The sequence below is a fragment of the Syngnathus scovelli genome, chromosome 7, assembly GCF_024217435.2.
Source record: "Syngnathus scovelli strain Florida chromosome 7, RoL_Ssco_1.2, whole genome shotgun sequence".
In the NCBI taxonomy this organism is placed as follows: domain Eukaryota; kingdom Metazoa; phylum Chordata; class Actinopteri; order Syngnathiformes; family Syngnathidae; genus Syngnathus; species Syngnathus scovelli.
In genome coordinates, this window is record NC_090853.1 from 9,838,350 (window position 1) to 9,853,233 (window position 14,884).

The following is a 14,884-nucleotide window of genomic DNA, read 5'->3' on the forward strand; positions in this document are numbered from 1 at the left end:
CAACATATCGGATCCATTTATTTGACCTTTTACTTGTCCTTGTGGAATCTGAAGAAGATGTGTGAATTCACAAACATGACTCTGACTATATTACATCCGCTTTAAGGTTTTTTGTTAGACTTTTATACAATATTTTTTTCTCTTGCTGGTTTGTATAGTGGTGAGTTGGTCGGTCAGGTTGAATTAGCAGGATCATGGGCAAACTACATCACAAATTGTCGGAAAATTTATTTTGGTGCCAGTTGGAATAATAAGGTGGCTTGAGGAGAGAAACACTAGACAGCATCTGATAGAACCCGCATCTTTCCATAATTGTGTGGGGTTATTAGAACAAGGAGGAATTCAATATTTCATTTTCATTATTACAATTCACAGCAGTAACAAATTGTTTTCTGTGTTAACACATTTGAGTCCTCATTATTAACATTCAGGTAATATTATATGCCTTAAATCTAAGTAGCACACATTTTTAATGCATAGTCTGGTAAGTAGACAGTCTTTTCTGAGGACACATCCACTTTTTACACTGTATTTAAAGTACTCTGCTGGCCTCTTACTTCTTAGTATCTTTGGAATGGATTGTTCCATTTCATGCTGTGATGTGGCCTACTGTTTAAGTCAAGCATTTTTGCTATCTGGAGACTCGATTGTCACTCCATGCAGATCTATCATCGGATGTCATTTATTTATACTAGTAATGGCTAAAAGACATATTCTAGAAGTGACTATAAAGAGGATTGAAAGTGAACATTTTACATTTGAGTAAACATTGTCTAATTTCATAACAGTACAAAAACTCAGTGGAAAAAGGGTGTATAATTTCCTGTCATTTATAATCTGTTGTGCTGCTGTCATCAGTATGAGTGCATACACATTAAAGTTTAATCTCAGTTTTATGGTTGTTTTGGTGACAGTAAATCAAAATGAACAGAAGCAGTGTCACACATTACAATTTGGAGACAGTAAAACTGTGATAAATTGAAATTTATTTTAAAGAAAACCGTAAACCTAAAATGGATAGGATTAGAAATGAGCTCATCAGAGGGACAGCCAAGGTTAGATGGTTTGGGGACAAAGTTAGACCATACAAGAGATTTGTACTAATGGAACACATTGTAACATCAAACGTGATTATTTACTGTATGAGCCACAAAATAAAAACAATTGTTGTACTTTAGCTTGGGTGTATAATGTTTATTGTATTGCCCCCATGGCAATTTTCCTCAACAAAAATATTTACCCTTCTATAACATGTAACAAAGAATATAAAACAAATTTTGCTCCGAACTAATATACAAATAACATAATTTTTCGACTCTGTAGGAAATTAACACTCTAGTGAGTCTGTTTCCGATTGCTACTATTTTTAGGTTTCCGAAGGACTGCTCTATCGAAAACTGCCATACACTGTGTTTGCAAAGATGCTACAATGACGAAATTCAGCATCAAGTATTGTTGACACAAATGATGGGGTCCAGCAGTACAACTGTCCCAGCTGTGTACACTATGAAAGAGACTGACACAAACACAAACTCGCATCAGAGCGAGCTTATTTTGGCAGTGTGGCGTCAGTCATTCCGCAGCACAAAAGTCTCCCTCCCCACCATAAATAACTGGCAAACTGGGGAGAGGTGATTATATACCAACCAAACCCCCTCACTTCTCACTCGTCTGCCAACTCTCTCTGGCAAATAGTGTCATTTTTCTCTGTCAAAAACTATTTTCGGCATCAACACTCAGTTGATATTTGGTAACATACTCCTCCACAATTTAACGACAGCCAATCTGTATAAAAAATTGTTGTCTAAAAGAATTGGGCTGCTCCATTTCTGACACAGTTATGCATTGCCTCCATCGTGCGCATAAAGGAGAACATATTTTCATGCCGTTTCCGTCCTCGTTTTTTGGATTGCCAACTTTTGATTACACAGCTAAGCTACCTGAACATTTTTTAATAAACAATTTTGAAGGAGTGGAGGAATCTATGCTATATTTTTTATAACATTGCACAATACTTTGCAAAATTACCTCAATGCCATATAAACCTTAAAGACAAAATTCACTTCTCAATAAAAGGTGCAGATTATTTTTTTTTTACAAATTGTAATTAGACTCAACGATTAATTCAGAACAATACATACGAGGTATGAAACATTTGGAAGATGCTCAGTGGCATCTATTATGGTCATCTACAGCCAAATATTTGTCAATATTTTTTTCATGGAATCAGTTCAAAGTGAGTATTTTTGAAAAGCGTACATTTTCATACAGATTTGTTATTGGGCTATATTATATTTTGCTGGTGGGTTCAATGCTGTATAATTTTTGCATCACCATAAAGAAACTGACATTGACTTTCCTTGTTTGAAGGTCTTTTGAAAAACTGGTTTTCGTATCATGTTGGAAAAATGTTATCGTACGCCCACTTTATCCGGTCAACCGTGCCATATCTATTGGGAGACTGCTAGATTCCCAGAGCCATTGAGGAGTAAGTGGGAGGTGAAAAGGGGGCACAGAGGGTTCTTATCAGGCCTTTGGCACTCAGCAGGATTCCACATTGAGTCTCTGATTTGCTCAGCTTATTAAAGACTGAGGAGTCAAGGGAAGACAGTCGACATAGCATTACGACCCCCACCATCAACCATTAACCTCTACTGTAATGTTCAACGCATTGCATGCACATAAACCCATATTTTTAGAACGATAGAAAACCGAAACCCAGAGGAGGAAAGAAACTGCATCAAAAAGTCATTGACATCCACACAGGGAATGAATGTCCCATCTTCTTCTGCTGACTGGTGATTTAAAGGTCCAATAACAGCAGGACATCAGAAACTGTTCCTCTCAAGAGAGACAAAAAACAGTCTCAGCTGTCAAGTTTTTTTTCTCTTTTCGACTGGATTGACAGTGACTGTACTGAAAAAAAACAACAGAGATGCAACAAAACTCAAAGAACTGCTGAAAGCAAGCAAATGATGGCATGTGCATGCTTGAAGAAGCTGTTTATGGACGGCTGCTCTTCTCCTTTGTGCCCTGCGTCAGCGCTGACACTTTGGCTTTGCAGCACTGAGCTGACATTTTCATTGGCCCAGAGCTCACTTATGGGACTGCTCAAGTAAGGATGGACTTGGAAATGAGTGGACAGGTGCCCACTGGGTGTGTATGCATTCTAAGACCACTCCACAACGTTTGACAGTTTTAAACCAAGCACATTTATAACAAGTGTGATTTCCACTAAAGGGAAAGGAGGTGGAATGATAATGGTTATAGTATAGCCGCTATACTTTGTTGAATTTATTGACATGTTCATGAAACACTATCACGCCGCTATGAGGCCAAACTATGAAGCTGAAGCAGGTTTCACGCAAAAGAAGCGTAATCACTATATACCTAGCCAATCGTACTGTGGTGAAAAAGGTGGAATGCTTTGTGAAAACTATTTTTTTAATAAAAATAGTGGACAAAACACCATAGTTTATAGCTCTGTACTGTATTGCAATTTGGAAGGAATTCTGGCTACAAAGCAAAATTAGCAAGCTATAAAATGTTTATTCGTTATTTGCCAACAGAAGGAGCCATTAATCAGCAGATTAATGGAAGAAAGTATCTACTTATATACAACACATACAGCCTGAGACTAAATGATCATCTGCTAGGGTGGATAACTTTATTTTAAGCGCTACAAGCCCCACAAACTGTTGACTCACACTGCAATTAAATTAAAGGCAGGTAGTTAAGTTAAATGTTGAAAACCCCAAAATACTTTGTCGCATTTTAGTGTATGAGCCCGCTGGAGCTCTGCGTTATATTAGCAGTCTCTGGACCAGGAGTTGAGAGTTCGCTATATCAGTCATGGGATACACCCTCTGGATGCACAATTTTCCTCAACATTTCTGTGATGCCTCTGGCTAATTCTGCTGAAGTCCAGCATGTGGCCCAGTGTTCGCTAGTAAATTAGAATTGCTGCTCGTCCACAGAGACTTGTGACACCATGGTCTGGCTGGTGCCCAGAGTCACTCATTAAAAACACACATATTTATTGCTACGTAGGTTTTTTACTACAACATGAGCACTTCACAGAGTAGCCTGGGGTTTGTTAGTGCTCGCAATAAATGAGAAAATAAAGTTTATTTAACTAGGACTTGGGTTCAAAGTGGTAATGTGATGGTATTTCCCTAAAAATGAAGATCTGTCAAAATTATCATTTTGGTGGAACATCCACAGTTAATACAGTGCATTAACAATTTTGAAAATCAGGTGGATCGGCCACTTCATTAGGAACAACGAGGAGAAGTTATTTTATGTATTTAAAGAAGGGTTACATGCTTTGGTAGTTGACGAGACAAACAAATATATTGGAAAATAATCTAATTTGATCAGTCCGATAATTGAAGGGACCCCTTACGTTCTGTTTTATTTTAATTTTAACCAAGAATATACTTATATACATTTCTGAAACATGCCAATAATGACAGTAGTCACTCAGAAAAAAAGTTATATATTTTTTTTATATTCTTATGTTCTGTTTTATTGTAATTTTAACCAAGAGTATACTTATATACATTTCTGAAACATGCCAATAATGCCAGTAGTCACTCAGAAAAAAAGTTATATTTTCTGTCAACTTTGGTGTTGTACACAAGTTCACAGTTACAATGAAACTTAATTGAACGTGAGAGTGAGTTTTGTCATTCTGAAGCCTTTTATGCAACTTTAACAACCTTGAAGGCATGAAGTACCCTAGTCTCTTTTATTCACTCGCTTGTTTTGGTATGTTCAGACCTGTCTTTGACGTTTTACAAATTTATGTTGAAGTTGATGACACTTCAGTAGAGTGCTGGAGAGATACAAATCAGATTATATTTTACTGTTGCTTTAATGCTCATGCAACAGTGCCAAATGGTCTTTTCCCACATATCCTGACAAAAATGTCGATCTGACGTCTCACCCCCCTGTCTTCTGTAACAATTTCCTCCGAATGCAGACGTTTCTATCCAATTTGCAAGCTCATGTCTTTCAGTTGAATTGGAAATAGCTGACATGTGTCGCTTGTTTTTGTTTCTCTGCCTCCAGTTCTCCTCAGTCCACTGTCAGGAGGCGCCCAGACTGAGATGAAGAAGGTAGTCGGGGACAACGCCACCTTACCTTGCCACCACCAGTTCCAATCTTCTGGCTCACTTGACATTGAGTGGCTCCTGCAAAAACCAAACTCCAAGCAGAAAGTGGTGAGAAGACATACAATATTTACTATCCTTTCCTTTTTTTAAAACAATCATAGACTTTTTAATGATGAAACATGGATTCAAGATAATAATCTTAGACATATTAATAGTGGTTTGACAGGCATTTAATTCAAGATAGCTGTCGTGAAAGGGCAGACGATAAGTTTATGGTCCTTGTCACTGTAAAATGTCTTTGATGAGTGGCTTTGACAGATTCTCCATACACAAGAAAGAATGTTTTGATAGATAAAAACTCATGGGGCTAATATAATTTCATTGTAAATTACCATAAATTACATGATAGACAATTTGATACATTGTTTCAGATTTGGATTTATTTATTCATATGTTGTTTCTATTTACTGGAATTCTTGTTATAAATATTTTTGGCACAAGAAATTAAACATTTCGAATTTAGCACTCCAGAAATTATTGAGTACAGTACACCACCAACTTATTATTGCCGGTTTCCTCCCACATTATATCCTGCATGGTTGCATAACTGAAGATTCTAAATTGTCCGTAGGTGTGAGTGTGATTTGTGTATGTGTGCCCTGCATTTGGCTGGCAAGCAGTTCAGGGTGCACCCCCCACCCTGCACCTCTCAACCACAATCAGTTGCAAAAGGCTCCAGCACACCTGCAACCATAGCGGAGATAAGCGGTACAGATAATAGATGCATAAATCTCTCTGTGCTGGGAGAAATTACACGGCTGCCAAATGTAGGTTGTTGCTTTTTTCAAAATGATTCCAAAAATGCGAATAACGGTCTTTACTGTTATTGTATTCTTTTGTTTGTTTTGCAGAATTAATCAAAGACTGGTCTCAGTAGAAGCACTCAGTGCCATTAAACACATATTGCGACAGGCAGAAGCAATATATTTTTAGAAGTATGGAACAATTTGCAGTCCTGAACCCAGAAAGAGAGCTCTAAAACAGCAAATGGAATTATTATAACAGTATCAAATAGTTATAGATTCATATTGAGACAACAAAGATATTACGTGAAGATCGACTTTAAATGGCTTCAAAACAAGCTTGATTTAATTTCTAGTGGGATTTCGAAGCACTTTTGTTTATGCTTCGGGCCAAATATCAACAGTGCTCGTGTTGCTGAATTCTCAGGCAAGTGACATTGTGACCCTTGTTAGTTCCTACGAACATATCATAATGGAATCATAATGGATGTGCTGGGATTCACTCACTGTCTCTAGGCAGTACTATCATGGACATTATTTATTCTGTGTTCCTTCTTACAGCGCATCATTCTTCTTGCACGCATCTTGATATGTCGCTGACATTTTAAACGAAATTTACTTGGGGCATTGATGGTTTGTGTGAATTCCTGGAATATCCAAAATGTCACGGGAAAAGGGCCGATAGACCACCTTTAGTCCATAAGAATGATTTAAATTGATATTTTACATTCAATAAACATTTTTGACGCCTCATGACAGTCGTATGTATCTTAAACTGAGCTTTTAACTGCTCATTGCAGTCAGACGGAACTATTTTTTCCAAGAAATATATATTTTTTTAATTCATTCATTTTCTAATCTTCTTATTGATAATAACTTTTAGAAAGAAACTTTGAACTCAAAGCATCATCATTATCTAATTGGAAATTATGGCAAAAAAGTAATAGTAAACTGAGAATTTGAAATGGCACTTAATGCACCATAGCAAAGTGTGGCTGCTCAGTGCAATATGAGCATATAGTAGAATTGATTAAATTAATTTTACTGTTTAGGTTTTTACGTAAATATATATAATAGATAATACTACCTAATAGGCAGGCTATACTTTGTATCAAACACCACTAGGTGATGTTGCCTGTCCATTTTGTGTCTGTCAGGCTTCAAGGTGAGTAGTTTTCTTCACCCGTCTTTTTTTTTTTTCTTTTTTCAGTTTCAGTTTGACTGTGGAAGAAATGAATTCACTGTCACTCTGCACTGTGAATAATTGTTTTCTTGTGATGTCAACAAGCATGACAGAATGGGATGTCTTCCACTGTACCTGGCCAAAAAAAATGTTTTTCAAAACTAATGTGAAAGAAAAATGATTAATACCCGAGGGGATTATATCTTTCAAGCTTCTACAATGACGCAGTGGTTTGTTTTACCTTGGAGAACTTGAGCAGTTGCGGGTTAAGAGACATTCTCTACACAAAATGAACACATTAGTGTGCGAAATCTCTCTGGCTGTAGAGTGGACAAATTGAGGTGAATTCTTTTATATTTATATTTACATTTATAGTCCATTAGGAAGTCGTTTGTTTGTGTCCTGATGCGTTAGCATATGGAAGTGCAACACAGCGAGAAAGAAAAGAGCAGGAAGAGGCCAGGAAGGAGGAAACAAGTCGTCGAATTAAAGCGTCTGTCTGAAGCTTTAATGATTCAAGGCGGAGAGGGGGGGGTGCCACATTGCGATGAATATTTAACGGGAAGATAACATTGAAGGCGCCATTAATTAAAATCAAACATCTGAAAATTTGATTAGGTTGAAGAGTCTGCGCCTGTAGCCGAATGAATAAATCATTCTTTTGTACTGTCAGAGAGAGGAAGTGCATTCTGCAACATTTAGCCCCGCTTAGTTATTTTGCAGGTTCCATTTGCTCAGATCACCAAGGGGCCAGACGACAAGTTCAAGGTCAGGCTTTTAATCAATAAAATGCATTCATCTATTAGGTACAGTTGCATAATCAAACAACATCAAATACAAGAGCTGGATTAGTTTATTTTAATTTGTTGTCAGGGTTGTAGTTTGCACTGCATGTATCTACATAATATTGATAAATGTTCTTACCATAATGTAATGCAGTACTGAAAACCACAATGACAATAAAAAAAATAAAAAAAATCAGGAATACTATTACTCTCTGGCAGTGATAATCACTGAGCATATTAATATTTTGTAAAGAGAAATTTGTACAAAGTACAAATGTACCTAAAAAAAGTGTCTGCTGGCTGTCATGGTTAAAACAACATAACAATACTGAAATTTTAAAATCAGTGATTTAAGTTACAAAAGGGCCCCAAAAAATTATTTGACTTATAAAAATATCTAGCCGTCATCAAATGTATTTTACCTTAAAATTATAATTTAGATTCTGAGATGTATATAGTATAAGGTGTGGCGGTACGATGACGCACTGGTTAGCAGGTCCACCTCACAGTTCAAAGTCGCAGGATTTAATTCTGGATCCGGCCTTCCTGTGTGGGGTTTGCATGTTCATCCCGTGCCTGCGTAAGTTTCCTCTGGGTACTCCGGTTTCCTATATATACTATTAGAGCATGCAGAATATTATGTCAAAGCATGCAGAATATTAAAATAAATACTTAAATCATATTTACAAAAATCCTCCTGTCTGTAGTATGTTGTTATAATATATTGAGGATTTTTTTTTTGCATTAGACCCAAACAAGTTTGAAATGCAGCATGACTTATTTCATGACACAAAAAGTTTCTATATGTAAAAAAAATCCCAGTAAATGTGTCCTTCAAAAGCCTGCAAAGGAAATAAACCTCCACGTCAGCAATTTGTCATCACAGCTTTAAAACAACAGCCTGTAGCCATTTTGTACAAATTCCCTTGATTAGCACTCTCAATCTCTATAGTATGCATCTTTACATCTGTGCACAAAGACAATAAATTATTTTCAGATGCCTGTGAGCAGTAAATGTGCAGAAGCCATATAATAAACAAGAAGTACGTATATGCTTAATGGTAGTTGTGTAGTCGGCTAAATGTTGTTTCTGTAGAACACTGGAACGTACGGTAATCATCAATTTGCATTCAGGGACAGATTTTTTTTATTGTGTGCGTTTTTTTACATATTTGGTGCATGTAAGCAGCCAGTCGTCACCTGTGGTCACGGCAGGTGGCACCTGTTTGGTCGCCAGTGATGCGCTGTGGCACCGCCACTTAGTGGGTCCCATCTGCAGGCTCTCACTCGCCCTGAGTAATAGGCCACTGTGACAGCTGTGTTTGTGTTTGTGAGCATGTACATAGCCAGAACCATAGACTGATATACAGCAGATAGAGATGCAGATAGAGATACAGAGAAAGAAATCATCTTTTTTTTATTTTATTTTATTTAGTCTCAACTGTTCAAGCGGTAAATAAGATAAGAACATCACTTTAACCTGTAATAACGTTTTGGTCATTGCAGTGAATGGCCTGCACCTTATTTTTGCCGCACTTGTAATAACAATAAATCTGAATCTGAAATTAAAATAAGGAAACTCCATCTGTATGGTTGGAGGCCCAATGGTTGGGGACCACTTAGCTTAATTTGCTTATGAAGGCTTGAACATAGTTCACTAACCAACATTAATGACAGTCTCTGAAATGTTGCTCTTCAATATTTCTAGATCATTACGTTCTTCAGCGGCCACGTGTACACCAACGAGGCGACAGGCCCAGATGCCAGCCGCCTGTCCTTTGCTGGGGAGTACCTGGGGGGTGATGCCTCCCTGCTGATCAGTGACCTGCTACTGACTGACTCCGGGGAGTACTACTGCAAGGTCAAGACTGGAGGGAAGTACCACTGGAGCCAAGTCAACCTCATTGTGCTGGGTAAGGGTCAACACACACAAACAAACACACACACGTGCGCACGTAGGCACACACGTGCACACACACTGATGCTCATGTACACAATCAGATACCTCATGAATGGGTCATTAGCCTAACACATTTCCTCTGTCATGCTGACTGATCTAATGATTCAATTTGATTCAGACTGACTGATTGGATTCTTCTTTTAGTTTGTTGATGAGGTGAGATGAGAAACATGCAACTAATTTATGAGTTTGAGTGTCAACAAATCTAACTTTGCCGTACATACATGTGCGTCTTTTTGAGGAAAATGTGCCCTTATGTTTAAGGTGAATGTCTATAATTACAACTGTCTTCCCCTAAACCCTGTATAAGCTTCTTAGGGAAATTATTTACCCAAATTATGTTTGGGGGAGCTTGTTTTGGCCTTCTAATCCTCAGCAAATTCATTGTTGGTTATTTCATCCTTCCTTTTTCTCATTATTTTTATTTTCCTCGTTTATTCAACAAGCTTTAGAGTGAGCTCAGTGTGAATGTTCATTGTTGCCTGCTCGTAGCTTAACAATACTGAAGGACAAACGGCAAAAACGGATAGCGTTCTAACACTCAAGCCAGACACAAAGTCCGCCGGGAAGCGTGAGATCATCTCAGTGACGAAAAAGCGGGCGATTTATTAAAACATCATGGGAGATTAGTTTGGCCTGCGGTTATTGGTTTTCTAATAGAACAGTCTGTTAATCCTCTCACTCTCATCTCTCTTCCATAAAAACATTTCAGTGAGTTAGTGCCTTCGTTTGTACAAATTGCCCTCAGCTTTCGCGGTGACACTTTCGATTTTGAGAGTGACGGACATTTGCATTTCGCTCCCCAAGATAATAGCCTGGTGCCAGGCAGGTTGTTTATGTGCCTGCCTCCTGTGAGTTGTGAGTGCTTGTTTTTATGACCCAGTTTCCAAAAGCATTCCTTATTATGGGTTTAAATACATAGGTCTAAATCTGAGTGCATGCATGTATAGTATGTTGAAACAGGTATTTGCGCCATTGTGGGAGTGAACACAGGGGATTTACTTCCTGGCCATGGAAAGTGGCTCCTACCATCCCATTTAAATTCAACGCACTGTCTACATGGCGGAAGCATATGTCTATGAAAGTATGTTTGTAAGAAACTGTAAACTGATAGTAACCTCTAAACTGGAACTGTGGGTGATGTAAAGTTACAAGTGTAACTTTATACATTTCAAAAGACAACTGTAATTCCTTATTTTCTCTGAGTAATATAACAAAGTATAATAATATAATAGAATATAATACCAGTTGAAGACACTTTGTAATTATATTACATAATCCCATTACATGTAAATCATTGCTCTCCAGCCCTGTTAGGTGTATGACATCATTCGCCCCAAATCAGCTCACCCTTAACCTTTTGGATCGATGAACTGTACATGTTAATGTGAGCGTGAATGCTCATCCATTTCTATACTGTATGTGCCCTGATATTGACGAGGTTGTAGCCCGAACGAGAAACTACTACTTAAAGAGAAACTACTACTTAGTATTATTATAGATGTGGTTAGAGTTTTAACTTTTGAATCACTCTCAAATAATTTCAGTCTAATGTAAAGAAATCCATATAAGATGAGTCAATGTACAAGCTACCTCACAACAGTGAGGCTTTAGCAACATGCTGCAGCTCTGCAGACAATCAGCGCCAGCCAAATGGCACAAAAGCCGACACTGCGAATATGACAAAATAAAAAAGAGCTGTTTAAAAATAGCTTGCCACTGATCTAAAAATACCCTGCTGGGATGGAAGCCAAGCTATTTTCGTTTTTTCATAGCTCAGCAAAGCCGTCCGGTGTGTTTAAAGACAGAGGCAATGCATGTTTCAACAGCATCCAGCACTTCTCTTCTGTGTTCTCTGTGTTAAGCTACTGGACTGAAATCTTTCAGCTGTGGCAAGAACAAAACAAAAAAAAATAGTAAATGCAAGACTCACGGCCAGCTTAGCACTTACATTAAACGAGTCTCGATAGACTGTATAAACTCTCTGCAGTCTCAAACTGAGACTCATAATCTATGGCTGTATATTGACAGTATCAAACTGTTTGCCACATATGTCCCCATAATCCCCTTTATTTTCATCCATACAATTCATGTATTTATGGGTTTTGTGCGAATGGAAAAAAACAGAGCTTAAGCAATGACCGATAGGGTAACCGCAAGCATTCTGATCAGCTTGCGAATGGGAAATGGGTCGGTGCTGGGTCACTGCAATGAGCAAAATATGCCCACGCCGAAAGTGTTTCACTTAAAGTTTCTGCATGCTTTTTTTGTATTCCACCGATGGATACATTGGACCATAGTGTTGATGCTCACAGTAAAAAAAAATGAACGAACAAACAAATAAATAAACAAATAAAAAATTAAATACAAATAAATAAATAGATAAATGAATAAATAAATATGTCTCCATCTTACTATATCTGAACCGTGTTTGTCCTACCAATGAGTTAAACCAATTATTCCTTTGCTATTTTCATAGTGAAACCCTCAAAACCCAGATGTTGGATGGATGGCGATCTCCTGGAAGGTAGTGACGTCAAACTGAGCTGCAAGTCCAGCGACGGTTCTGACCCCATCAACTACAAGTGGGAGCGAGTCCTTGACAAAGGCAAGAGCCTGGGCAAACTGCCAAACCTGGCACTGATTGGTAAGAAAAATAATGAACGTTTAACCCCACTAAAAAATGTCAACAGAGATGTGCTATAAGGATTCATTTTCACAACAGCACTTTCCACTGCCTCCAATTATTCTCTGAAATTGTGTTTTTTTTTTTTTTTAAGCCCTGCCACTTTTCTTCATCTTATGTCCACCTCCTGTTGCCATCAAGACCCACATAATAATTAAGAGTTAGCGCTGATCTCAGGTTGATTGATCACGGGTTGATTTTGATTGTCACAATCAGGCCACTGATTCTGCATGACTTACATGGTTTGCACTACTACTACCCCTACATACTTGACAGCAAAAAATAGCTGCGCTTCAAATTAAGCGTAGAGTAGTACTAGCATTTTTTTTCCAAGGATGATTGCCACTTGCAATCCTCAGTATTCAGATATACATGAGGATTGATCTTAATCAGATGAAGATATCTATGACACTGATATGATAGCTCATAGTCTAAGTGAATTATACATAAAAGCGTACACAGTTGAAACAAGCTAATGTCACATACTGCACATTCTGCTACTCATCCTGGAACATAATCAAACAGCATCTATGCCTCTCATTAGCGACACAAATATTTTACTGCATAAACCCAAGTGAACAGTTACTTGGGGCGAGGGGGGGTGGTGATCCTGGCGTCTGTCGATCAGCTCTTTTTCCCTGGACTCTATGAATCATATATTGATTTTTCTTGAAACTCCTAGAAGTAGTCATCTATATTATAGCGATGCAAAAACTTTATTGATTGGGAATAAAACTTTGAGACAAGCCTTTTAAACCATTTCAGTGCAATAGACTACACACTTACTTGATCATGACTAAACCACTCTGTAATATGGATGTACCATTCTGCTGTCCAGATCTGAAGAACCCTGAACTGGTGACCCTAAGGAACCTCACCATGGATAGCACAGGAGTCTACAGGTGCACAGCCAGCAATGACGTTGGCGAGGAGAATTGCACCGTTGAGGTCACAATGCAGCGTGAGTGTTTGGGGCTGGGAGAGGCTTTGACTGGCAAGTCATTGCGGCATTCAGTTCACCTCCACCTGCCACACTGACTGATGGCTATTGTTTCAAAATGCAGATGGAAATACATTTATTTCTGCCTCTCTGCTTCCACACGGCCATTAAACTTCCCCAATGCACCAACACAGGAACACAGGGGACGGCATTGAACGTACTACTGGTGGTTACTGGTCACCACCTGTGCTCCATCTTTAAGGTTTCTCTGTCAGAAGAATACATTTGCAGAGAGGCCGGGCGGTCGGGGTTACATGTAAACAAATGGAGAGCTTGATCTGCACAAGCGAGGTGATTTCCATAGTGGTAGTAAATTGAATTTAGAGGTGCATGGCATGGTGGAATTGCCGTTGTATGATGCTGTGCACTTCTACACCACTGGGGATGGGTGCTATAAATGCGAAATTCCGGTAGATGTGCAGTTGTACCTAATGTGACTGATGGAATGTGTTGTGTGTTCGCAGATGTGAGGAATATGGGCATGGTGGCTGGCGCAGTGGTGGCAATTTCCCTGGGTGTGCTCATCATTATATTAATTATCTGGCTTGTCTTCCGAACGAAAGAGAAAAAGAAGTACGAGGAAGAGGAGACCCCCAATGAGATAAGGTTTGTCCTTTCTCCTTTTCCCAATGAGTTTCCCCTTTCTTTGTGTCTGTGTTCTAACAGACATGTGCAATAGGGAACAGCATTGGGGACGTACTGTATTTCCTCTTTGCTCTAATCAGTTAAATTCTGAAATTAATTGCGGGACGTGTCACACTTATTTATTTCCCTGCAGTCACTATCCTAGCTCATGCAGTACTACGTATCTTGTGTTGCCGCAGACGTTATTATCGCAAAACAAAAGCAGACATCTTATCTGTTGACATTTGCATTGAAGCGAAAGTGCTGCTGTATGCAGTGGAGACAATTCTAGGGCCTGCTAAGGGTTTACCCAAAGGATTGAGATGTGTGGAAAATAAAATAACACAACTGTGAAGTGTAGAGAAATGTACCGTTATAATATGCAAACATATGTCATTATTATCGTTGTAATGTAATGTGATATAATCGTATTATGTTCCGTAATGTTTTAATTCATATTTATTTACTTGCAAGCAAAATGCCATAAATTGTAGTATCTATATTGTGCACACACAGAACAAATTTGTCTTATAGACACCATAGAGTACCCTGAAGCGCATTAAAGTGAAACATAAACTTTGTTACTCTTTCCCATAATAAACTCTTTGTAGTAAGTAAATAAACGCTTTATATGAAGAAGTAGAGCGATTGTATTTGTTATGCTATATGAATCTTGCTCTTTATTGTCAATGGAGTTGTTCGAGATGTGTGCGCCTGTGGGCACCA

The 14,884-nt window shown here is 38.3% G+C and overlaps 1 protein-coding gene across 1 annotated transcript in view; it reads left to right on the forward strand.

Moving 5' to 3' along the window:
• clmpb (CXADR like membrane protein b) overlaps positions 1 to 14,884 on the forward strand; it is a 63,893-nt gene that overhangs the window by 42,911 nt on the left and 6,098 nt on the right. Inside the window, exons 2-6 of the mRNA XM_049726446.2 lie at positions 5,074 to 5,225; positions 9,597 to 9,801; positions 12,328 to 12,495; positions 13,373 to 13,495; positions 13,999 to 14,140. Coding sequence (XP_049582403.1) covers positions 5,074 to 5,225; positions 9,597 to 9,801; positions 12,328 to 12,495; positions 13,373 to 13,495; positions 13,999 to 14,140 — 790 coding nt within the window. The remainder of the gene's footprint in view (positions 1 to 5,073; positions 5,226 to 9,596; positions 9,802 to 12,327; positions 12,496 to 13,372; positions 13,496 to 13,998; positions 14,141 to 14,884) is intronic.